The sequence below is a fragment of the Drosophila grimshawi genome, unplaced genomic scaffold (assembly GCF_018153295.1).
Source record: "Drosophila grimshawi isolate 15287-2541.00 unplaced genomic scaffold, ASM1815329v1 contig_1377, whole genome shotgun sequence".
Taxonomy (NCBI): Eukaryota; Metazoa; Arthropoda; class Insecta; order Diptera; family Drosophilidae; genus Drosophila; species Drosophila grimshawi.
The window spans coordinates 20,102,155-20,127,780 of NW_025062900.1; the positions used below are offsets into that span (position 1 = coordinate 20,102,155).

General features: G+C 38.4%; 4 protein-coding genes across 6 annotated transcripts in view; 1 reads left to right on the forward strand and 3 right to left on the reverse strand.

Moving 5' to 3' along the window:
- Nucleotides 1-1,128: 1,128 nt before the first annotated feature.
- Nucleotides 1,129-4,558, reverse strand: LOC6566797 (ubiquitin-conjugating enzyme E2-24 kDa). The gene is made up of 4 exons (XM_001992957.2): nt 4,250-4,558; nt 2,531-3,208; nt 2,372-2,456; nt 1,129-2,307 (listed from the first exon to the last, which is right to left on the reverse strand). Exons 2-4 carry the CDS (start codon nt 3,153-3,155, stop codon nt 2,295-2,297), a joined length of 723 nt encoding a protein of 240 aa, XP_001992993.1. The 5' UTR covers nt 3,156-3,208; nt 4,250-4,558; the 3' UTR covers nt 1,129-2,294.
- A 105-nt stretch (nt 4,559-4,663) lies between these two features.
- Nucleotides 4,664-6,440, reverse strand: LOC6566798 (ribosome biogenesis protein WDR12 homolog). Its single transcript, XM_001992958.2, has 4 exons — nt 6,159-6,440; nt 5,439-6,102; nt 5,111-5,357; nt 4,664-5,045 (listed from the first exon to the last, which is right to left on the reverse strand). Exons 1-4 carry the CDS (start codon nt 6,215-6,217, stop codon nt 4,756-4,758), a joined length of 1,260 nt encoding a protein of 419 aa, XP_001992994.1. The 5' UTR covers nt 6,218-6,440; the 3' UTR covers nt 4,664-4,755.
- Nucleotides 6,441-7,263: 823 nt separating this feature from the next.
- LOC6566799 lies at nt 7,264-7,824 on the forward strand. Its single transcript, XM_001992959.3, has 2 exons — nt 7,264-7,354; nt 7,447-7,824. The coding sequence occupies exon 2, from the start codon at nt 7,456-7,458 to the stop codon at nt 7,756-7,758; it is 303 nt and encodes a 100-aa protein (XP_001992995.1). The 5' UTR covers nt 7,264-7,354; nt 7,447-7,455; the 3' UTR covers nt 7,759-7,824.
- A 1,343-nt stretch (nt 7,825-9,167) lies between these two features.
- Nucleotides 9,168-25,626, reverse strand: part of LOC6566800 (mucin-5AC) — a 38,032-nt gene continuing 21,573 nt past the window's right edge. For 2 of the 3 annotated variants that reach the window (XM_032739708.2, XM_032739709.2), the window contains exons 3-7: nt 13,300-13,467; nt 13,090-13,203; nt 12,900-12,983; nt 11,811-11,912; nt 9,168-11,700 (exon numbers count right to left, since the gene is read on the reverse strand). In XM_032739708.2, the coding sequence (XP_032595599.1) occupies nt 9,932-11,700; nt 11,811-11,912; nt 12,900-12,983; nt 13,090-13,203; nt 13,300-13,467 (2,237 nt within the window). In that variant the 3' untranslated portion in view covers nt 9,168-9,931. The remainder of the gene's footprint in view (nt 11,701-11,810; nt 11,913-12,899; nt 12,984-13,089; nt 13,204-13,299; nt 13,468-25,626) is intronic. The other variant, XM_001992960.3, reaches the window with a different exon arrangement.

Genomic DNA, 25,626 nt, shown 5'->3' on the forward strand with positions numbered 1-25,626 from the left:
TACATGTTTTAAAGCCATTCTGGTGCATGAGCTATTAATTGTATTTAAATAACAAATAAGATATATATATTTAGTTTACACTAACAAGTCACATGCATTGCATAAATAATAATACATAACAAATCGAGCACCCCACAGCAATCCACACGTGCTCCACAATAGATATGCAAATATACAATGGATATGATATGTACAATATAAATGGATTTTATGACACAGTTTAGCTGCGTTACAATTAGGTGCGAGTAAATTAAACAAAAAAATAATGTGTAGGATTTTAAGAAATGCATATTTTTATTTAGAGAAAATATTGAATAACTAAGCATTATGAAATAAAACATGAAATGAAAACATGAGACTATTGACAAACAAAATAATAATAAATGTACTAGACAAATGCAAACTACTGGCTTTTATTGATTTGAATTTGAAAACATACCAAAATTAACGGCTTAAACCAAGGTAACTTAATAGCTGAAAAACAATTCTGTTTCTGGTTGTTTAGCAATTATATTTTATTGCATACTTTTAGGCCGAGCAATAAAAACTAAGCTGGAACTACTTGAAAAAGTGATCTGATTTTAAAGCACACTTTTAGGACGAGAAAAAAGCCAAGGATAATTACTGAATCATAAAATTAATATAACTCAGATATTCTTGTAGATTTTTGAAGTACATGGTCCGTTAGAATCAGCCATGTTCCTAATGAAAGGACGAAAGGACACATATACTGGAGCTCACATGAAAAATAACTATCGATTGGCATTCAAAGATGACCAGATATCTAAAATTTGCCTAAGAATTATACAAGGGGTAGGTCAGAAAGAAAAATCGCAAAATCCTAGGCAATTTCAAGGACTGTCCTGTTGTCTTTTGGGCCATAATAGGCAGTCTATTCAAACAAAGCAACAAAAAGGTCAAAAGCCGAAATAAAAGGATTTTAGTTCATAAGTCGACCAAATCCTTGCTGATCCTGGCTACCAACTGGTCAAAGGTTATCCAAGTGGTCTAGGTAGTTTCCGATAAAGAGGGATATTCTCATTTCGACTGATATATTTCAAGTCTCATTCTATTCGAAGGACCAGCGCTAACAATCTCTACCCAACCGACTAATAGAAATGTTGTACATTATTTAATAATTTCCTTTATTTCGTTTTTATTCAAGTTTCTTGCTCATAAACTTATCCTTTATTCTTATGCATTCTTTTATTTTGTTTCTCTAAATCGAGTTATTAAAATTACAAAATAATAGGAAGTTTTTTTTTATTGGTTTTTATGCATGCTTCTGATGTTATTATAAATTCTGATTTCGTTTTGTTTAAAATACTACGCAAATTTTGGATTCTTTGCGTAATCTTCATATATCATTTTTAAATATTTATTACTGCTCGCATTTTTTTTTTATTAATAATACACAGTTTTTACAGCACGAGAATAGCCAAAGAACAAATTTGACGCTTACAGATATCACATTAAAAGAAAAACTAAATCAAATTGTTTATAAATAACATAAAGATTTTTGCAATTTTGAAACATTTGTGTCTTAAATTGTTGTATAAATATATTGTAATTCGTTTCTACATCGAGTCTTTTTACTTTTTTTTTTGTTTTTGATTGATCAGGAGGTCTTTGTTTTTTCTATGGGAATTTATAATAATGAAAAATTTGCTCAAAATTACAAAATGTAATGCCCTGACGATTTGTGATTGTGTGTTTAAGCATTTTTTAAGTATATTTACCAAAATAGGCTTTGTTGTTGTTAGTTTGTTGTTGTTTAGCTCAATTTTTACTTAACACTGTACAGATACTCGTAATGTAAACTAATGGTATTTATAATTATTTATTTATGTAGTTGATTAGTTCATATGCCAAAGTTCCGTTTCAGTATGTTTTATTTATGTTTTCGATTGTTTTTTAAGTGTTGTCTTTAAAACAAAATAAACAAACAAATTAAACATGCAACTAATCAATTACTTTTCACTTTTTGCTTGCATAAATAATTATACATATGTATGAAACTCGTAAGTGTTTTTTGTTTTGTGTATTTAGCATAATGACAAATTAACAAGTACAGTAAGATTTTGTTTGCCCCTTTTCGATTTGGGGTTTGGTTTAGCTATTTACGGTTCTTGTTGTTGTTCTTCTTGTTGTTGTCGTCTGTTGTTGTTGTTGTTGACTTGTATGTTATGTTGTTAAGTTAATAGTTAGCGTACTTTAATATATATATTTATAATTTGCGAATTTTCGTTTCTTGTTGCAGCTTGTGGTACGTGTGTAATGCTGAGACTTGCGCATCATGTTGCGTACCTGTGTAGAAGAGAGGGGGGAATCATTGGTCTAGATCTATTGATCTGCCGCTCCTTCTACTCACCGCTTTGTCCAAAGACGCGCAATTCGATCGTGCTCCTCACGATTCTGCAAATATTGCGTGGCAATGCTGCCAACCAAAGGATCAGCTGAATTGAACAAAAAGACAGACCAATAAACGTTATTTACAATGTGGTTTGTAGATATTTCAAGTGTTACGCACCAGGATTACAATCTGTGAGCAGGGAACAAATCGAGAGTAAAACTTTTGATATGGTCAGCGCCGGCGACCAATTGTCCTTTAATATATCCAGACAAATAACGCCCTGGCTATTTATATTGCAGTGATAGATGCGTGTGCGAAATGTGACTTTGGGCGGCTTAAACGGATACTCCGGTGAGAAGTGTATGTCCAGGAAGAAAACGCCACCCTCATAGACGGAGCCAGGTGGTCCCAATATGGTTGAGACCCATTCGTATAGATTATCGCCCTTTGGTCCGGCACTGCAATTGGGCGGCGGATCCAATGTGATTTCAGCCAATTCCTTTTGTATGCGCTTGGCCGAGGTGCCCAGTGCTTTCGATATTCTAGGCGTTGACTTAGTATCCTTGCGTGGCTCATCACTGGCCACCGATCCCGTCGAATTGTTGCTGCCCGATGCCGCATTGGTGGCAGCAGTGCCACCATTCGTGTTGGCGCCACCGCGTCCGCGTGCTGGAGTGCTGGCGGCTGTGGATTGATTGGTGGAGGCAGTGCTGCTTGACGAGCTGGCGCTGGATGTGGCCGCAACGCTGGTGCTGGTGGCGCTGCTGCCAGCACCAGACGCCGCTGCTGGAGTTGAAGACATAACGCGTATTACAGTCTTTTCTCTTGTTGGTGTGTCTCAGTTCCCAAGTAAGGCTACAAAAAACAAAAAAAATGGAAAAGCTTCAGATTCGTGGAAATGTTTTCATTTGTTTTTCAAGAATTATCTTGTCTTTTGCTGAAACCAAAATAAAAATAATACACAAGCAATCACTTGCTTTAAACATAAGTTAAGCGAAGTAGAAAGGAAAAGAATGTGCAGGACCAATTTGACAGGTTTGCGATAAAAGTAAACAAGCTGTTCAACGAATAAGAACAACTCCACAGGGCACAACTTATTGGTTTGTTTTGAAGTCGACTGGTTTTGAGACAGCGGCGTTGCCACCCAGCCAGAAATGTCTTATTTTTCTTTTTTATTATTAGGTAAAAAGCAAGACAATAATTCTAATTTGTTGATAGCAATTATTATTAAACGATAAGTCGAACTAATTACGGAATCAGTGGAACAGCAGAAGCAGAAGCAGAAGCAGCAGCAGCTTCTTGCTTCTTGCGGCAGGTCCTTGACCCGCCGCTTGACAAACAAAAAAGGCGAGCAAACTGTAAAACTGAGGCCAACAAAAAATAAGAAAAAAAAATAAAGAAAAAACTCCCATGCCGCAATCTATGCATTTAAGGCCCCAGCGGATTAAATTTAATCGCCGGAGTGTGCTGCCCGTGCAGAAAGAGAGGCGCAGAGGCAAGCGGCCATTTTGGCAAGCGTTGCTGCTGCTGCTACCGATGCTGCTACTGCAACAGCAGCAGCAGTAGCAGCAGCAAACACAGAGAGAATCAGCAGTTTGGAGTTTGCCATTGGCAATGACAATGTGTGCATTCTGTGCAGTGTTTAATTTTAGCGTTAATCAAATATGCACAAATGTTTGTTGCTTGCACGCGGCTGCACGCAGTGTGTGTAAAAAAATCAATCAGCATTTCAGCGCAGACATTTGCAAAACGCGTTCCCTACACGCCGCCAACCCCTCGCAGACCAAGCATTGATTGCACAATTGTTGTACAAACAACACACACACACACACAGTCAAACACACATTGGCGCATTGAGACAAAGAATCTGCATGGGGTTAATTGTACAATACGCACCTTTTGCAAAAACACACACACAATTTTGATTAGTTGAAAACGTCGCGAAAACACTGCAAATTATTCTGCTCCCTGCCGTCGCCTTCGCTCGCTCTCTCCTCACTCTCTTGCTGGTCTAACACTTTGCAGTTCTTAATTTGTTGTTGTTGTGCTGCACTTTACACTTGAATTGTGCCGTTTCTTTATTATTTTATTGTTAAACTTGCAGCTACATTAAATTCGCAGAAATTGTTGGCCGTCGTCGTCGTTGTGGTTGTCGGGCAGGCAGGCAGGCAGACAAGCGCTCGACCGCTTTTGCTGTTTCTTTTGTTGTCAAATTAGTATCGATGCAGTGTCGTCGCTATCGATAGTCGTGCCTAGATCTGTGCAATATATCGCCGGTATCTGCTGCGAAGCATTATAGTCGATAGTCGATTGTAGCAAAATAAATGTACAATTTTATTTAAACTTAGCGGCATCTAACAGTTTTACTATATATATAATAAATGGTATTATGTCAAAAAATGTTACTTCGTCTCCATATGATCGACTGTGGCTTTGCGCGATTTAAAGACACGCACAGTATTATCGGCACCACCAGACACAATATATTTGGGATTCGACCAGTCAATGTCGAGAACCTTTTCGCCATGTCCCAGCAAATCGTAAAGCGGTGCTTTGGGACTACGGCAATCCCACAATTTATTCTGATTGTCATACGAGCCGGAGACGAAGAGAAACTCCTCCGTTGTGGACCACATCACTGTCTGTACCCAAGCATTGTGGCCCAGATAAGTGTTACGCACCACAGAACCCTCTGCAAAATACATATATATAATATATTATCTGTAACTAATTTAGAAATCAAAATATTTGACATACGATTTGTGCGTGGATCATATAGACGCAGATTCTTGTCCGCTGATGCGGTGACAATCAATCGATTCAATTTGGAGAAGTTCGCATCGAATATTGATTTATTGGTCGATATCTCTGTCTTGATGCCCTCCAAATTCAGATCCCACACCTTGAGCGTGTGATCCCAGCTGCCAGTGAGCAGTGTGGTGCCATCCATCCACTGCACCGCCGAAATGCTCTCACGATGACCCTGCAACGTCATTTTGGGTGTCTAAAATGGCAAATTTCAAATATAAATATTAGCTTCGGGTAATGTAAATCTGGACAAAAACAATTTCGTGCAGCGACTTACGCGAACGCCACTTTCTTTGGCACGTTTTGCGCTTCCTTCGACGGCATCCTCCAGTTCGGCTGACCAAAGCTTGAGCATTGTATCCCACGAGCCGGTGGCAAAGCGTTGTGCATCCGGACTGACAGCCACGCTGTCGACACTACGCTCGTGCCCCTTGCACACAGAGACACAGTCGACGGCATTTGAGTCAATGTTCCATTGCCAGAGCATCGCTGTCTGATCCTGTGAGGTGGACACAAAGCGTCCATTCACCTCGTCCAGCGATAACCAGTCGACTGCCTTAATAGGTGCCGTATGACCGGGAATGGTGAGTATATGCTTGCCCTTGTTAGTCCAGATGTTGATGGTGTTGTCGTAGCAACCAGTGAGGATCCATTTGCCCGATGCTTTCACAGCCGAAACCCAGTCGTCGTGTAACAGGCAATCCTGGGGCTCTGGCGCCGGGAAACGCTCCACATACTCGATTTCGATGGCATCCTCGAAACTGATGGCCTTCTCGCGCAGATGATCGCACAAACGGCCGCGCAGATACTCATCAAAGACGAGAAAATCAAAGTCAACACTTGCGGCGCCTTTATTCTGCAGCAGCGCATTCAGAAATATATTCAGTTCCGTTGTGGAAACGCTGCCCTCGATCGCATATGGCACATCCGGTACAGCATAACTAAAAGTATATAGTATATATTATTTATAAATAATGTATATTTATTAATTTCCTACTGTTCTTGTTTGGTTTTCAGGTGCACCTGCACCTGCCCCTCGCCGTTCTCTGCTTCCATGTTGCGATACACGTGCGTTTCAGAATTGCCTTTTTGTCTCACTTCTGTTGCTCTTATTCGACGGCGCTAGATAATGAATCTATCTCTTAGTCCTTGCGCTTATTGGGCGCTATAGCTATGTTTAACTTTTACAATTTCTTATTCACGTTTTAGATGAGAAATTATTATTTGTTAAATAAATCGCCGATTTATTGTGGTGGACCACAAACAGAATAGTGATGTGCAAAAACACTGAAATATCGATTTCGTGCACGCAGTGGTAAATCGATACATTTTGAAGTTAAACGGAACTGCCAACTCTGCGTAAACAATTTAAGAATTTGCTATCGTTAGTTAAAATTTTTTAAATTTACCGCGAAGAATAAAATGCAAATTGAAATCTCTAACTGGGATTCACCAATGGGAAAGCTTAAATTTTGGAAAAACACACATTTATAATTTGAATGGCTCCTACTTATGTTATTCAATCATATATGCTCTTATGCAATGCCAAAGAAAGTGATAAATACCCAAGAGCTAATCGTCTTGTAATTAATATGGATAAGCTGCGCTGTCAAAGAAGATACAAAAAAAAAAAAAACAAAAAAAGCAAAAAACACACACACTGATGATGTGCTGTGCAAATGTTGATGGCTTACGCAAAATATTAAAAATAACCATGGCTTGCAAGCAAACCAAGCCGTACGCAATTGTTAAAGTTTATTAATACTGGCCTGCCGCGATCATTAATGAACCAGATAGCAATGTCCACACTTGAACAACAACTTGTTGCCACTCGTCTCTCGGCTCTGGCTCTGCACTGGAAGCGTGCATGGGAAGGTTAAGTGCCTCTTGACATTTCTGTTGTGACTTAACCTTCGCAACAAAAGTGGACAAATGCCCAATAATAATCTAAAAATAATCAACTTTTATGGGTCACTTGGCAAAAAAAACACAAACTTCCAATGCAAGATATGTTTTTGGTTTCATCTTCTAGTCAAAAATAAAAATAAAAAGAGAAAAAACCAGAAATAAGCAAGCGAAAAGTTTGGTGGTGCCAGCGGCTTTCCAGACGCCACACTTCCAGCGCTGGCTCAGCTTATAAAAAGCGTGCGGCGCCTGCGCAGCCAACTCATTACAACAAAGCTCACGCGGCAGGTAAGACAGCGTCGAGTGTGTGTAACAAAGAAAAAAAAAAAAAAAAACACATAATAAAAAATCAAATAAACTAAAACGTGCAACTTTTGCAGTCGACAAACATGAAATTCTACGCGCTGTGTTCACTGATGTCTGTGCTGCTGCTGGCCAGCAGCGTCAGCTGCTTGCCCCAGACCCGTGAGGGTGCCGCCTACACAAATGAGGCTATTAGGCAGGCACAGCAGACGCTGCTCATCCCGAAGGATGCACAAATCCAGAATGTGCAGGAGGGCATCGAGCTGGGCGCCTATGAACAGATACCCGGCAACCAGCGCATCAATCTCTTTGATATCCTCGGCGATACGGTGCCATCGGAGGTGATAAACAATCTGCAGTCGCAGGTCGATCAAATTGGACGCAACTAGACGTCGTCAACACTCACATCATAAATCATTCCATTTTGGTTTTCACCATATTTTTGTTAAGTTTTACAAAACACACAAAAAAAAAAAGAAAAAAAAATAATAAAACATAGACAAAAATAGTATTACAAATGATGACTTCTGCTCTTTCAAATCGACTGCGAACAAAAGCGAAAGTCTAGGCTCCTCCAAACCAGTTACTTCCTACAAACGAAAGTGTTTTGCTGGGATTGCGTCTAACAACAGACACGAAGATCGACGACGACGAAGACTTTCTCCCATTTGGGATATTGCGGCGCATACGAAATGAATTCAAAGTTCGTTTTGCAGCTCCTCAACCTTGTTATATAAGTCGAAATTACTTTTATTTTCACTGTATTGTGGATTACAGTTCAATAAAATTTGCTGTTGCTCGAGGGGTAAACTGAGTCGCTCTTTGCGGTCTCTGCTGCTGTTGCTTCTGTTGCTGTTGTTGTGGCAACTTTTGCCTGTGATGCAACATTCGTCGTTGCCGTTGTTTTGGTATTTTTTTGTCTACGTTTTGTTCATTTAATTTGGTGGTAATTGCCGTCGCATGCACTTGCATATTTAATGATAAGTCAAGTTGTTATTGTTGCCGTTGCTGTTGTTGTTGTTGTAGGTGTGTCCAATTGCGCAATTGTTGCTACGCATATTACACCTTTAGTTCCACTTTTTTTTTTAACCCCAAATGAGAATCATCAATTCAACTTTTATTACTATTTATATTCTTTTATTATTATGCGTACACATGAAAATGAACTTGATACTAAATTTACGCTAGTCGACTTTTAGATCTTCATACATTTGTAATTCTGAAATAATTGTGTGTTTTTATTTTATGCTTAACACAACTACATTTTTTTTTCGCACCTAAATAAATTATCTTTTATTCTGATTTATTTTTTTTTGTAGTAATTTTTATTATTTATATTTGTATATGTTTTGTTTTTCTCGACTTAAAAACTTAAAAATGACTGCACTTTTGACACTTTTTTATTTTTATTATATTTAAATAAATGTTGGGTTAAATTTTAAATTGTATAATTTGCTTTGAAATTTGTTGTTAGATTATTCAATAAGTTTATAAATTATAATTAAAATATTTGCTTTAAATTAAAACTTTCAATATTCAGTCTAAACTTAAAAGCTTTTCAAATCGAAGAAGACTATATAATTTGCTTTAAAAAAAACATCACTAGAGCATTTGCAATTCGTTTGTTTTTTTTTTATACCTTTCGTTTTATGCAATAAATTAAATATTAAATAAATTCATAGTAAATAAAACAAGTTAAATAAAAAGTGTAATAATTTTGTGTGGTCGCTTTATATGTGTGAGTGTATGAGTGGGCGTGTCAATGTGAAATTTTTTTTGTTATTTTTTCTGTGTTCTTAAAGTACAAAAAAAGGTTTCTTTATTTATATGAAAATAAATAAATTCTACAACTATGAATTTCTTTTGCATGCAATGTGCAAATAGTGAAAAGTAAATAAAAATATATTTATTGCATTTGGGGAGCCCAGCTTTACATATGTTTTCTGTATAATATTTTTCATTGTTACTTGATTTTTATATAATTGTTGCTAATTATTAGTGGCTTAATCTCTAAATAAATTCAAGTTTTAATTCGCATAACGCTAGATTGAGATTTGCATTAAAAATTGTATTTGCATCTTACGAAATTTAGACATTTTTTTTTATGTGGCTCTCGTTTCTTGCTACTTAAACTTAAGACTTTATGCTGTTGGATTTGACGTCGCATTAAAGGATCGATTGCTGCCTATCGATATCGCTAATCAACTCTACTTGGTTCTTTTTTGGAGCTGTAATAATTACTTTCGTTACATTACATACGTTTAACAATTATTTCAGTATGAATAAAGACAAACAATTTCAATTACTTGAGTAATGCGCATTAGTTTAATTACTTGGTAAATGTATAGTTGAATTACCATGACGATTACTTAATTATAGTCACAATTTGTGAATCAATTGCAACAGATTTAATGCACTTTACTCACGCACATTTCATTTTTTTTAATTACTGAATTAACTGCAGCGGTAATTGTTATGGTAATTATGCAAATTACAGCTCTGCTATGTATTATATAGTATGTATATACACCAAAAATTTGTTGTGCTACCTGTTTGCAACTCTCAGTATATTCGCTGCAGATAGAGTCGCTCCAGACGCTGACCCACTGCCGTTTCGGCCCCCGTTCCGCCGATCTGCTCGACGAGACTCTTCTCGGCACGGGCCGACTCCTTGCCAGCGTTGTTTGTTTTGGCCACAGTGTCTGCTTGCTCGGCCTGGTTCTCATCCAACTTGAGACTCTCCGCATCTGCCTTGGGATCCTCTGCCGTGCTGCTCTGTGCCTGGCCACCGCCCGAGCCCAACTCATCGATGTCCAGCGCTGGGATGCTGATTGCTCGCGGCGTTGTTGGCTCTCGAAGATCACCATTGCCGCTGCCGTTGTCCAATTCGCCGCTCGTCTCATTTTCCCGCTGCCTGGCACTAATCTTGGACAGCTCGTTAACGTTTTGAATGCGCGTCTCGGCGGAGTTATCCTCGGCGCTGTACATCAGCGGCACATGCGACATGGCCACCTTCTCTTGGCCGGACGCCTGGGCCAGCATGTATTCGGTTGTGGAGCCCAAGGATTGATAGAATTCCGTGTCACCGCTGCCACCGCCGCTGCCATTGCCACTGCCATTGCCACTGGCATCCAGTATGTTATCAGTGACTGGCTTGGAGCGCTTATTGTCCCGCTCAAAGGGTCCGGCAATGCTGCGCTGCTCATCCTTGTTGGTCTCCAACTCGACCAGCTCTTCCAGTTCGACGAGCGGAAAATTAACATCGCGCAAACTGAAATCATCTTCGGGTAGCGATGGATAAGCTGGATTCGATTCCACCTGCGGCACTTCATCCTCCTCCATGTGATGCAAGGAATGTGTCGTACTCGACGCGGGTGATTCACTACTGCTACTGCTACTGCTGCTGGCTAGAACTAAACCCTCTGTGCTTGACTCCAGCTCCGAGGTGTTGTTGCTGCCCAATGTGGAGCTCTCCTCGGAAATGTGCAAAATGCCCTCTGTGCTCAGTTGATGCTCGGTGCTGCTGCCCCCGCTGCTGGGTCCCTCTGTTGTGGAGATGATGTGATAGATATTATCGCTGCCTGCTGTATCCGGCTCCAGTTCGCCGGCAATGCCACCAGCATTATTTTCTACGAGTGCATTTTGGAAACCATTCTGTAGATATGTGGAATCTGCACCAGCAGCAATTGCCACGCCCTCTGTGGTGTACTCCCTCTTGATGTTCACCTTGCTGGGATCATTCTCGGCCACCGGCTGCAAGCCATCTGCTGTATAGCTGACTAACGGTTTCAGTGGTTGTCCCACAATGTTGTTGTTGTGTTTGTTGCTGTTGCTGAGCGGCCTCTCAATGTAGCCAACAGAGGCGATGAGCTTTAAGCTGTCATTGCCATTGACTGGAAGTGCTTTTTGTGGGTTTGTGTCCGTGCTAAGAGCTGTGTTTTGCGTTGGTGTTGCTATCGTTTCCATTGCTGCAGCAGACGATGTTGTTGCTGATGCTGCTGCTGCTGCTGCTGCTGATGTTGAGGGCGCTTCACTTATATCAATTGCTGCAACTGTTGCTGCGACTGTTGTTGTTGATGGGTTTGTTGCTGTGGCGCTTGTTGTGCTTGTTGCTGCCGTCGAAGGTGCCTCTGTACTTGGTGCTTTGCGTGTGGGTATCGTCTGCTTGACCTTGTGATTGTCATCCGTAATGCGTATCTCGGTCGGCTTGGTTATCTCCTTGATGGTAATATTCCAATTGAAGCCAGCTGGCGGTGCAGCCGGCATTGGCTTTGCTGTTGGCGGCGCCACGTTATTCAATTCGCTGCCCAACGGTGGATTGTTGTCCAGAACTATAACAGAGAGAGAGAGAGAGAGAGAGAGAGAGAGAGAGCGATGGAGAGAGAGAGAATGAGAATGGTTAATAATTTCGGAGATTTGACTATGATTTGATGGTGCTCACTTGGACAATTGTCATACTCGGGACAGCAGCGACCGGGCACGTATTTGGGCAAGCAATCATCGCGTCGGAAACAGGTCACTGAGCTGCACACAATCTCCCCACCTGCAATAATTGAAAATGTGCCTTAATTAAGTGTTGCAGTTCTGACCCAAGTCGAGTTCCCCTCTCATAACACAAAATATTTCGCAAATTGTGCATTGCTTGAGGAAAGCACACTCTATTCTCATTATCATTATAATTATTATCATTATTGTTATTATTGTTTTTATTAATATTATTGTTATTGTTAATTTTTATTATTAATATTAATATTTTTATTATTATTTTTATAATTATTTTTTATAAATAAATCATAAATATAAATCAAATTATACGTTTCATAAATCTCTGTTTTTATCAAAATGAACCTTACAAAATTTACATAATATTATAATCTAACAATTGCTAAATTATAATTTAACTTCAACAGAGACTGTAGTTAAAAAATTTAATCAAACTCATAAAAGTGTTTATTGTATTAATAATATCATATGTAATTAAACTCAATTTGGTTGCTTAATTTCCGGTTAGAAATATATTAGTCGTGAATTCGATGTCAAGATATAATATAAAATGTGGTAAGAGTAGCTAGTAATCTATATATAAGGTGTATATAATAAATTTTAAAATTGTAGCTCAGAAAGAAAACTGGCCTTAAATGTGATAAAGATACAAAAATGTTGTTAAAGAAGAAAACATTTTTCATTAGAGATTTTCAGCATTTCTTTTCGAGATTTCTAGTTATCTAAACAAAAAATAATAGGATGTTATTCCTATCAAGTTCATATTTGCATCTCTTGAATATTGATTTCGATTTAAATAAAATTAAATTTTTAAATTTAAAATTAAATAAATTTTGCATTAGAAATTTTCAGCATTGCCATGATTTTTTTAGTTGGTTTGATCAAGAGTAATATTAGTAATAAAGTTTTAAATGTTGACCAACATATGCTATATATTATTCACTTTCTGATGATATCCTTAAATGTAATATTTTCTTACAAATCTGAGCCTCTTTCACTCTATCTCTTTCTCTCTCTGCTTGCTTACCTTTGCAGTAGCATACGGTGCATGGTGTATCCGGATCAACCAATTTATAACCATTCGCATAAGTTTTGCCATCCTTTTCGCAATCTGCGGAAAAGAAGAAAAAATGTAATCCCAAAAAATGATGTCTGTGTGGGAAGTGGAAGGTGAGCTGCCACTGCAACAGCCGCCATTTGCATGAATTCAAACTTACCGCATTTATAATCGGGGCAACAATGTCCTGTGCGCTGGATGGCGCGGCAACTCGCCTGCTTCTCACAGCGCACCATCGTCTCCGACACCCAGAGGCCGTCAAGCAGGCATTGGCCTATAAGCAATAGGAGTGCCACATTGTTTGCTTGTTAGTTTGGTTCAGTGCCGCAAAATGGAGCAGGTGGGAGCGAGATTAGTTCGGAGCACTTACCCTGCGGCTGTTGTTGCTCCAACAGCGATTCGCCAGTGGGGTTGCTGCTGCTGCTGCTGGAACTTGAATTGATGCTACTCGGCGTGACCGCGACCGTGACAATTGTGGAGGATGCACTGTTGCTGCTGCTGCTGCTGATGCTGCTGATGCTGTTGATGTCGGTGGGCACTGCAAGGATGGAGAAGCAACAAAAGGCAAATTGTGTAATGAGAATTCCACAATAGCTGCTGTGTAGAGGCAGCGGGTAGAGGCAATACCGAAGCTGAAGCTGAAACCCCAGTCAACGATCCGTGGCCTCGTGGTACATATTTGAATGAATGACATTTTGATAACAGTTGTTTTGTAGTGTTTTTGCTGGCCAAGGTAAAATGCCAACAAAATACGGCAAAAGTTAAATGAGTTTAGTTTTAGTTTGTCTTTTCTAATTTTTTTTTGTGCCTGTCTGTCCACTACACACAATGTGTGCCATGTTGTTGGAGGTTTTGTCAGTTGTAGTCGATTGTGCCGTGTCCTTTCATTTAGCTCTGATTGCCAGCCAACTGTCAACTGGGCCCCAGCAGCTCTTTAATTTGATCGGACTATGTTTCCGCCTTGAAGGCAACACTCAAATTGTTGTCTGCTTTGGTGGGCGTATTCCCAGCATCTAATGTCATCTACTCTGCTGTCAGTTTGGTCTATGAAAAATGATTAAATATGTGCCTGCATTAATCATACGCACTGTGTCCCACGCACTTGTATTTTTTTAAACAGCACTCCTCTCGTATCCCAAAATTGTTTTGCTCTCTGCCTCATTTGGCCACTGCAAAATGCGATTCAATTATGTTCACTGTGAGGATTTCAAAACACAAACACAAATTTATCTAGACATCCGTTCACTAGAAGTGAAAATGTTCTTAGTAAAAAAAAAGAACACAATAGAAAATAAACTAAAACTATTAAGCGCTTTATGCAGCTGCTACTCGGTAGAGATTCTGAGTTCCAAGTAAAATATTTAAAATAGCACTAGCTTGTCTAAAAATATATATATAACAAAAAATGATAAAAGTGTTTATTAATATTTAATTTGATATGCCACAAAATAAGTAAAAAGTTGAACAGATTGCGTTAAAAATCTGGTATAATTGGTAACTTTATACAGGAATGGACACAATGTGCACTGTTTTTTTTTTATCGTTTGTTTGCTTTGATTCAATTTTGGATAAAAACAAAAATAATAATCGAATGCTCATATTACAAAATATTTTGAATTAATGATACTGACTTATCATATTGTTTACTTAGCTGCCACTTGCTTGACTGCTTGCAATATGCCCTACATTTTATATGGCATTTAAAGTACACTAAGTGTTGACACAATTGCCAATGAAATATATACTTATATTTATATGAATCTAGTTATTCGCTCCATATCATTTCCTGCTCGCATAATTTCCTGGTACTTAGCTAAATCATGCCATGCTTCAGCTCCTTTTTACACACTGTCTGCACAACAGAATAGTTTGCAGGTGATTTTGTTACGATTTAGTTCTCAACGTGTGGGTGATTAAAAAAGTATTTTTTTGTATTTTATGTGGTGCTCGGATTCGTTTTGTTGAGTAACACGCGAAATTTGAAACGTTGCAATTAGCTGAACAGCTTCCCGTTTTCATTGTAGAACGCAATGCTAATTCCGTCGACTTCCCATTGTATTTTGCTCTTTCTTCTTTTATTTATGGTGCGCACTACTCTTGTGTGTGTGTGTGTGTGTCTGGCTGTCAGTCAGTTTTTGGCTGGCCGACACGTTTTAAATGAGCGAAATTATTATGCGCATTATGTAGAACAGCAGCAGCAACACCAGCAGCAGCAGCAGCCGCAGCAGCAGCAGCAGCCGCAGCCAACAACAACATCTGTTTTATTGTGATTTTTTTTGCTTTGCTTTTTTGTGTGTGTGTTTTATTTTTTTTTTTTATATTTTCGCCGCAACACAAACGGTAATTTGAGTCGTGCATAAAGCAGCAGCTGACTGAGATTACGTATACGCCACCGGAAGATCTTATTTCAGATTTCGAGCTTCAGCCGGCGCTTCTTTATGATTCCGTGTAAGTTGTACTTAAGATTGTCGCTTTTGTCTCAAACAGATTTATTGCTGCCTGTGGAAATCGCAATTGGAAATTAGCATTTGATTTTTTTTTTTTGCGTTTCCCTCTCTCGTTTAATTCATATGCAAATCTTGCAATTCACGGCCAGACATCTAATTGCATTGACTTTGATTCTTTCTTTTTTTTTTTACTATTTTTTTTTACTATTTTTTTTGTGCTGTTAATTTTTGTGGCTAGTGATAAATGATGGGCGTAATTTGGCGCAATTGTTGTAAACAAAGAGGACTGCGCAACCAAATGAAAATTGGTGGCAACGATATGGGCTAAACCGCACTATTAATATTACTTATGGCCAGATGATAATGGCCGCTGTTAGAACCAGGCCATAAATGCACAACTACAGGAACAACAAATCACCAAACAATTTAAGGCTTTTCTCCAATGGCAGCTTGTCTGTCTGTCTCATTCTTTCTCTCTCTCTCTCTCTCTCTCTCTTTGTCTAACACTTTTGGTCTTTATGGGCCCACTTCATAAACTACTCAACTTTGGCTTAAGATGGCCAAGAAGAACATTGTCGACTTTGGCTCTGTGGCCATTATTAGATTTTCGCCAAGTCACAGTACAGCCCCCCACCCCCTCCGTGGCGCCACAGACTGTGGCAACCAGCAAATTTCCTGTTATGACCCTGTCTAGTGGCTGGGCTCTCCAGTTAAGCATTTTGCGGTTAGTTAGTTCGAGAAACGGCATTGCTTATGAGCTGCAAGCGGCAGCTGAGCCGAGCTGTGAAGCAGGAAAACCAAATGAAATTATATATTCTTTGGATCATAAATTGCAATTGTGATTGCTGAGATGCCGAATGCAAGTGTAATACAAATACTACTCGGAATTTATGTGCCGTGAAACAGGCAAAATATATCTAGACAGTTTAAATCTGATATATGTATCTCATATTAGTATAAACATACACATACAAATATATACATACATATATATCTATATATTGTAGCTATTGTTCAGCCACGCGTAAGTCGGCAGCTGATGTGCGATTTGAAATTGATGCTTAAGTGCCGCCAGTCAAAATGAAATACAAAATAAACAACAACAAACAAGCCAAGCAAAAACAATAACAGGAGCGACAAACAGACAGACAGACAAACAGACAGACAGACAGACAGACAGACAGACGGACAAACAGACAAATAGACAGGCAGACAAAGAGTCAGACAAATGACAACAAATGAGCGATTTGAGTGTTGTCAACTTTTCGTTTTATTTGTTTGTCACACTAAAAAATGATAAATGAGCAGCATACGATAGAAACCCCACCAGAAGGATGGGCAGGTGGACGGTGGAGGGTGGAGGGGGCTGCACCCTAATAAGCTGCCCAGAATAAATGCCAACTCACGTTGGCCCAACAAAAGGCAGAGTTAACAAATTACACGCCTCAAAAATAACAGGTGACATTCGTTGTAGGCTTTAAGATATGATATACGCAGATCATACATTTATACATATATGTATATATATTTTAAGGTATCAGTCTATACTTATATAGATGCAAATCTTTGTCATCTGTTTAATTCTATGTGTGCATTCCGTAAATTGTGAGGTTGTCGGAACAATAGCGTCAAAAGCCCAAAATACACTAATCAAATTTAACAAGCACTTGCCTAACTTCAAATATAAACATTTGCATACGATACGATAAGAGCCATATTTATTTATTGCCTATCGTTGCGTCAACTTAGCAGGAACTACTGCTGAGTTGCCACAATAAACTGTTGGTAGCACAAAAATTATGCAAATTACATTTGAAATCGCTAAACTACGTGCTCCAAAATTCGCAAATTGCACAAAATGTTGGCTTTTCTAATGAGCTTAGGCAACTAGTCATTTTCTGCCAAATGTGAAAGTGAGCCACGTTTACCATTGAGCTGCAACTCCATTCCGACATACTTAATAATTATTCTGATCATTTTGGTTTTGGCTGCTCAGCAATGTTTTAACGATATTGGGATTATTATTGGTGCCATTGATTATAGTAATTTTTAAATTAAAGAAGAAGCTTCAGTTTTAAATATGTTATGTCATTTTAAACATTTAAAAATGGAAATTAAAGTCATAAATACTTTTTAATTATTATTGTCGAGTCTCATGCAATATTTGACCTGTTTGTTTAGATGAGAATGATATTTGAGGGTTTCAACTATTAAGATCTATCTAGATATAGCGTGAGATTGTTGTGTTATATATGTTAAATGTGTGTTAAATAAATTTGTAATTTTCACAGTTGCATAAAATATATACTTTTATAGCAACTTGCATATGTATCATAATTTTGAATGACAAGATGGGCAACACCTCTTTATGATATTATAAAAGTAGCCGCCTTTGAAAGTGCCGCCTCATGCAAATGAACTACTAATGGTTCAGCTGGTGAGCTAGTTCACAAATCAATGCAAACCAACCCATTAAACAAAATAAAAATAAAAGTAAGCGCCATCAAACTGCGACACGCAAAGGTATTTATTGAGCATTGCTTTACATTTCTTAACTGTCAGCGAACCTATCAAATAATCAAACCGAGCAATGTGTGAAATAATGCATTCGTTGTTGTTGTTGTAGTTGCTGTTGTTGTTGTTGTAGTTGCTGCAGTTGTCGTTTGCCACTGGGCCGCACAACAATTTGAGGTTGGCCCATTGCATGTGTAACTGTCTGACAGGCATTTGCGTGCCTCGTCGTCTGTGTCGATTTGCCTGCTCGACATGCTATTTAAATTAATAATGCCTTCGCTTGCGATGGCAGATGGCGACCAGAGTCTGTCGCTCATTAGGCACATTAGCAGGCATTAACAGATCTATTGTGCTGAGATACTTCAACAGTTACAGATGAACATATGCAGATAGCACGTGCCACAATTAACTGTCATAGATCACACATCGCAGACATCTGCCTAATTTGTAGCTATTTGAATAATAATAATAATATCAATGCGAACAGCAGCTATAGATCTACAGATACTGCCATTCGTATATATATTTCACAAGTGCGCAAACACGAACCATAAAATGATTACAACAACAATTATTAAATAAACAATCAAGTTGACAGCGCTCATTGCTCATACGCCATATAAGCCAACCAGTCAGCCAGTTAGCCAGTCAGCCAGCTACGATGTATTTCTTCATCGACATATTGACAAATTGCATAAGTGCACAGACTGCTGGCTGTCACTGTAACCAGCAGCCGTACACACAATTAGCCGAAAACTGAGCCCAGACCTCAGGCTTAAGGTTTGACTTTATTGGCAGTACTTACACACCTCCCACCCTCCCTGCATCCCTGCCTCCCTCTTTATGCTTGTGTAGATCGGTGTGTAAAGTGTAACACAACATTAAACAGATGCCAGAGTTGAACGTGACCACAATATAATTACCCGCAGCGCCACTTGTTGACTCTCTTTGGCCCCAGCTTGAGTTGGTCTTTAAAAGCTAATTTACATGCCCGGTTCGCTTGCCGGGGCCCAGTTGGCCCCACAGCAACAGCCACAACATACACAAAAAAAAAGTACGCTGAAAGTAAAAGTTTTAACACTTTTCAATTTAGAAGTATGCCCCCATCTCTCTCTCTCTCTCTTCTCTCTATCTTCTCTATCTCTATCTCTCTCTTGCTATCTGACCCAGACAGGGTCTCCATGTGGGTCTGTTTGCTTTAAGTATTAAGCTCGGAGACGTTTAAGAAATTATGAAGCCTCGACTGTCAAATGAAAGTGAGTTTTTTTCTCAGTTTGTCGCTACCGGAATGAGTTGCTCTGGATTTGCTTTTGTAATTGTTTTGAACATGAAACAGCAGTCGTAATGGAGTTATACCATTTATCTTATTACATGCTCTTTTCAGTTAGGTTTTTGTTAATACGATTTTATTTAATTACATTTTTTTTTATGGTTTGCAACATTTTTCAGAGTAAGTGTGACCTTGCAGTTGTAGTTTGATCTTTGTAAAATTTAGTGTAACTAAAAGCGTGCAACATTAAATAATTTAACTTTATTAAATAATCTTTTTTAATAAAAACATCTAAGGAAATTAGTAAACATATATTTTTTTGTCTGCTTATTTTTATATACGAGTATATTTATTTTTTTCTTCTTATTGGTTTTATGTTCTAACCTTTAATTTGATATAAATTCGTTCAAAACTAAGCTCAAATATTTTGTGCTCAAAAAAGTCAAGTATGAAGAGCTTAGCAAATTGTTGACTCATTCACAGTCAAGAGCTAAATTTGCGATACTTTTAAGATAGTAAAAATATGTATTTAGGTGCACATACAACACACAATGTACACTTAAACCATTATGCCTGGCAAATAGAAAAACATGGCCAAGGATTTGACACACACACACACACACACACACACACACACACATAGCAGTCATAGCCAAGAGCTTAGCCAACATGCAACCGAGTTGTGTAGAAATTGTGGAATCATATTCACATACTCCACAGCACTGCTATGCCTTCATCAGCAACTGGCTGTAGTCTAAACTACCTATCATAATACGTGCTCCATATGCGCCAATAAGCATAATAATGCTCAAACCAAAACCAACAAAATCCAGACACAGAGCGACAAGCCACAGACAGTAAGCAGCAGCAAACAGGACAGGCTTAGTTGAGCTTCTGGGCCAGGTTAAAAAGGGCTGCTTGCCAACTAACAAATCTGAAAACTTACAAGCGGCACTTGCACAACTTGCCACAGCATAAACTTGCCCCGAGCTGAAGAGTGAAAGTAGAATTGTGTGTGAAAACGGAAAATATGTCCCCAGAGAATTTGCCAAAAACACCAAAAAAAAAAAAGACGTTAGTAAAAACAAAAACAAAAACAAAAACAAAAATGATGAACTTCGATGACGGGCTGAATTCTTGTCGGTCTGACCAAAGCACGCATTTTCGCATTTTGTTATTGGCCACTATTGCCTTTTGGCATGTGGCGATTGTTTGTCTGAAATGAGAGCTTAAAGCGGCTTTTACTACTCATGAGCACGCCCCACTGAACTGAATGACTGGCCCGTTGACGCCACACTCCCCACATGCCCCACTCGTCACTCCCTTGCTGCTGAGCATGCATACCTATAGATATGGCTTTGATGGGGTTGCCGCTTACTGTAATTGTTGGTCCACTCCTCTGGCCCTGCGGAGCCACAGGGTTTGCTGTGCTTTGCATTGCCAATTGGGCAAACTGTTGCTGTTTTCATAGCCAGAGCACACACACACACACACACACACACACACACACACACACACACACACACACACACACACTCACACACAGCACCGAAAAGCTGAAAAGTTGAATGCAGTCTGTGTGTAATAGGGTAACCTGAATTGAAAAGTTCAAATTTTAGCAAACATTCAACTGAATGCTTCAGGTTCAAGGCCATGAAGGTCAAATGCTGAAAGTTAATATTTTGAAATATGCTTTAACTCTTTAATAACTCAGAATTAAGCTAATCATTTTAATATTAAGTTTAATAATTCGAATGAGTAAGAAAAATAAATGTTTCAAAGGTTGCTTAATTGAAAACTATTCTCGTCTTTTGTAAACAAATGCAAAGAATACATTAGTATTATTTATTGCAACAGTTGCTAAACTATTGAAGAAATATAGTATAAATTCAAATCTTTAAATAAACAGACATTTTTGGCCATTGCCATTGCAAGAAAATATTTAAGTCACGCCTCTTTGTTGACTTTTTTTCTTTCATTTATATTTAGTTTTTTAAGTAACAAATGCAAAATATTTTCTTGCCAAACTTTAAGTTGAGACGTGACTAGCAGTCTGGCATTGCTGCTGAAATTGGTGTCTACAGGGTAAAACCAACTTTAAATTGCAAAATGAAATAACATTTTGACAGTTGGCGAAGGAAGCAGAACAACAGACCGTAGTCAATCCCTGGTCTTAATCCCGATTGTGTTGAAAAATCTTAGGAAAATATTGAAATGGCGTTGCTAGTGCAAACAAGCCAGCGACAGAATCACATCGATTGAAAGGATCGTTACGGGATGAGGGGTGGGAGGGGGCGTGGTCATCAGGTAAATGTGCGAGATTAACTTTATAAAGTTGGCGGGCTTAGCAAGAGCTGACTGTAGCATGAAATCAGCAGGCAGCTTAATAAAATGGTAAATTAAATGCCCTTTTTTTTTGCAAATGCAACTGATAAGATAACAAATGATAGTAGGAACAATGGGCGAGCTTTACCTTTTTTTCAGTTGCCTTCTTTATTTGCCCAACTTACTCATTGGCGACAATTTGTTGCCGTCGCTTTTTTATGGCTGCAAAGTGGCGTTAAATTAAAGGATGGCCAGCAGCTGCGTTTTGAGCCAACTCGCTGCGGGTGGTGCAAAAACAAAAAAAATGAAAAGAAAAAGAAAAAAAAAATGTTTGCTCGACCCGCATTTGCCTTGATTTTACGCCGTTTTGATTTTTACACTTACTGTCTGCGCTGTTTGCTTTCCTCGTAAGACCCCATTAAACAATTCAATTAGGAGCCGCGAGTGGCATTTTTAAAGTGTTGAGGGGCGCGGTGATTTGGGCGGTCAACTGGCTTTGTCCACCGTCTCGAACGGGAATTAGAACATTTTATGTAAATTTTCCTTTTTTTTTTTTTGCTGTCCTTTCTCTTAATTTTATTTTTTAGCTGCCGACTACTGACACTTAAAGTATTCACTCTAATTTAATATATAATTTAACGATCCAAAAAAAAAAGAAAAAAGAACAGCAACGTAAAACAAGAACACGGCGCAATTAAAAATCAGGCACAAAATATTTACAAAATGAACAAAGCGGAAATTAAAACACTTCCGGTTGGCTGCAATATTTTTTCTGTTTTTCTTCGAGGGAGGTTCGAGAACTGTAAGAGTGGCACTTGATTTTAATGCTAATTAAAGCGTCACACTTGGAATATTGTTGTAAATGGAAGTTGTAAGAACGATCTTTATTTTTTGTTATAAGAAAAACTGTGTGCAAATAAGAGGATTTTATAATTTTTAGAAGTTCTAAACAAAAAACTAAGGAATGAGTATAAAAATTCATGGCGAGCCTTTGGCACTTAATGAGAAGATGTTTAGAGGGATTGATATTTATTTGAGTCAACTTTTAAAGTAGTGTTCTAGTAAGAAGTATTAATTGACATTGATTGATTCGCTTCTTAGACAAATGCATACTATCTATTCAAGAATAATTCTTTAAGTTTCTTCATATCAGATTACAATTTTTGTGGTGCGCCTTAATTGGAGTTTCTAAATTGACAATCTCGGCTTTAGTTTATGAGTGCTAATATTGACGTTATATTTATCGTGTCTAATTTATCTTTATACTATCTGAGACGAGCCGAGCACATTGCATATAAATGAGCAGCAAAACTGTTTTGGGGCGTGCATAGTGCCATAAAAATTGCAATTGGGAGGCAACGTTGCGTATACGCCACATGCACAAAACTGTGGCATCCTCAGATGCTGCCGCAAACGCTGAAAGCAGGCGAAGTTCTTAACGGTTGTGTGGCAACTTGATGGCCAAGTTATGACAAGGATTTATGAAGTATGCAGTCAAAAAGAGCTGCTAGACGGATACCAACTCAGCCAACTCAGCCATTGACAAAATGTAGGAGAATGTTGGAATATGTTTAATGCTTTAAAATCGCTATATCCACAAAATGTTGCACATTGCTGTCTTCATACAGCTATGCCCTCAAGACGTTTGTCTTTCCCACGATGTTGAAACAAAAATATTTTCATGTACACTTATTCTCAGAGCTGCTTGTTGCCCATCCTGTTTGTCTCGTTGTCTGCCTCTCTGACGGTTTGTCTTTGCTTTTTTCTTTAATTTTTATTTTTTTTGTTGCTGTCTGTTTTTCGTATGTTTTGTTTGCCTTACCCAGTTTTGTTTGCCATCGCACACATACTCACACATAATGCCTCAGACAATTCGCCGACTTTGACATTATCCCATTGCCCACCCACAAGGCGACAGGCTACAGGCAACAGGCACCCATCCACCTTGAGACATATGCCAATGTGTTACGTGCCACCTTTGGCGGCAACATACAAATATATTCTGTATATAAATCAGCGCAACATTTGCCTCTGCTCCATTTTACTTCTTTTTTTTTTTTACCATATTGGCACCGCCATATGTAAACATATCGTTATTTGCCCATTCGATGTGACAGAGGCAAGCCGGCAAACAAAACTCACAGACGAACATGCTCTTGACTGTGCTGGAGGGTGTTTAGGATCGCTCCTAATGGGAGTACATGATGTGGTTGCGGCTGTTGATTGTTGGTTGTTGGTTGCTGTTTTGCTCAGACAAACCCAATGCGGGTGTGAACAGAATAATTGACAAGAAAAAATAAAACGCTCCAATCATGCAAATAAGAATGCGCCAGTTTAGAGTAATCAGCCTCAAGTTACTTTTTAGTATCTTAAAATTTCGAATGAAACTTATTTGGTCTCAAGAGGTTCTCTATGTGTCTGTTACACATTTTCCAAATATCTATCTGAGGGAATACACTCAGAAGAAATCAACCTAAAATAGAATTTTTTTTTTCTTTTGAAATAATTTGTAAATTTACAAAAAAGAAAAATAGAAATACTTCTTTTCTCTTTTCAGAAATATATTTCTTTACATTGAACAATTGTTCTAAAAAGTAGAAATGAAATAGAAAAATTTATTCAGAAATGAAGAAAAGATAAACTTTGCTTTTTAGATAGACACCATCTTCTATATTATAAATATACTATAAAGTATTGCGGTTTTTTAAAATTCAGTGCCATTTTTTTCTGAGTGTATAAATATGTGCTTTTTAATCGCTGGAATTAAATTTATTTTATTTATGTAATTTAATGTATGTTAAACAAGCGTTAACTCATTTTTGTAGGCATTGATATATATGCATATATCCAATTTCATGCAATTTTCATAAATAAATAAAAATGTGTTTGCCATTGAATTAAATTGGAATTTATCACAAGTGAATTTTAATTCATTTTGTTCTGCTTGAAGGGTGGATGAAATAAGTGCAAATTAAATAAGTTATGGTGAAAATCGCAAAATACAACAAATTTGAATTTTTGTTGACTTTATTTAATATAAATAATAATATATTATTTGCAGCATTTTTAGAGCCTCAACTAGTATTAATTTGGCAAAAAGCTTGATACCTGAAAATAGCATCAGCTTAAGTAAAAGTAAATATCTTGAGTTTATCACTCGATCAATGAGGGGTTAACTTGCAGCAGGTCTAAGTAATTGCAGTGCTGACATCTGTGGCTTAACCCTAGTAAACCAGACGCAGCTAATGCAACGATTCGTTGCTCGTCAGTGTGGATAAGCAAAGCTCTCAAATACGCGACATGAATATAAATCCAGTCGCCGGTTTGTGGCTCATTATGAAAAAGCACGCTGTGTGACAGACACACGATAATATTTTCCCTGCAAGATGAGCTCGATTTTCTTTTCATTTCTCAGTTTTCATTTTGGTAATAGCGCCACTCGTTTACTTGACAATTTTCATGTGAACTAGCTACAATTTTTCTTCGTCACCCTGCGGTGGCAAGTGGGAGCACAGGATGCAGCAACAGCAGCAGCAGCAGCCAGGATCTCAACGAACTCGGTTGCCAGCTATCAGCGTGTGAAAAGATTTTTTCAGACACACAGGAACAACAAGGCACTTGTGCCTGGCAGGAACTTAAGTAGGAAACAGGAAAAGTAAGTTCCACCATTTTTGTGTGTGCTACGTGACGTCTTTCTCTTGAGACGTCACAAGATTTATTGTATGCAACTTATGTGGCTGTATTGTTTGCACAACTGTACTAGTTGTACATCTGCTGTGTGTGTGTCTGTCTGTGTGTGTGTCTCTGTGTGTGTGTGTGTATTTGTGTGGCTGTCCTTGCCTGTGTGGGTGTCTGTAGCCAGAATATGCAAATCGGCTTGTGCACTGCTGACGACTTCTTTACAGCAGCTGAATTGTGCTTAAAATTTGCAAAATTGTGCTCCATTTTTAGCTACTGTCGATGCTTTGTACACCGTTGCAGAGAGTATACACATTTCGCTAGGCAGTATGTAACGCTTTTAAAACTACATCAGGAGTTATTAAAGATAGTTGATGTCGACAGATGTAACGCCTTTAAGACTACATCAGGAGTTATTAAAGATAGTTGATGTAGACAGAGCTGAAGCAAAAAATTGATACAA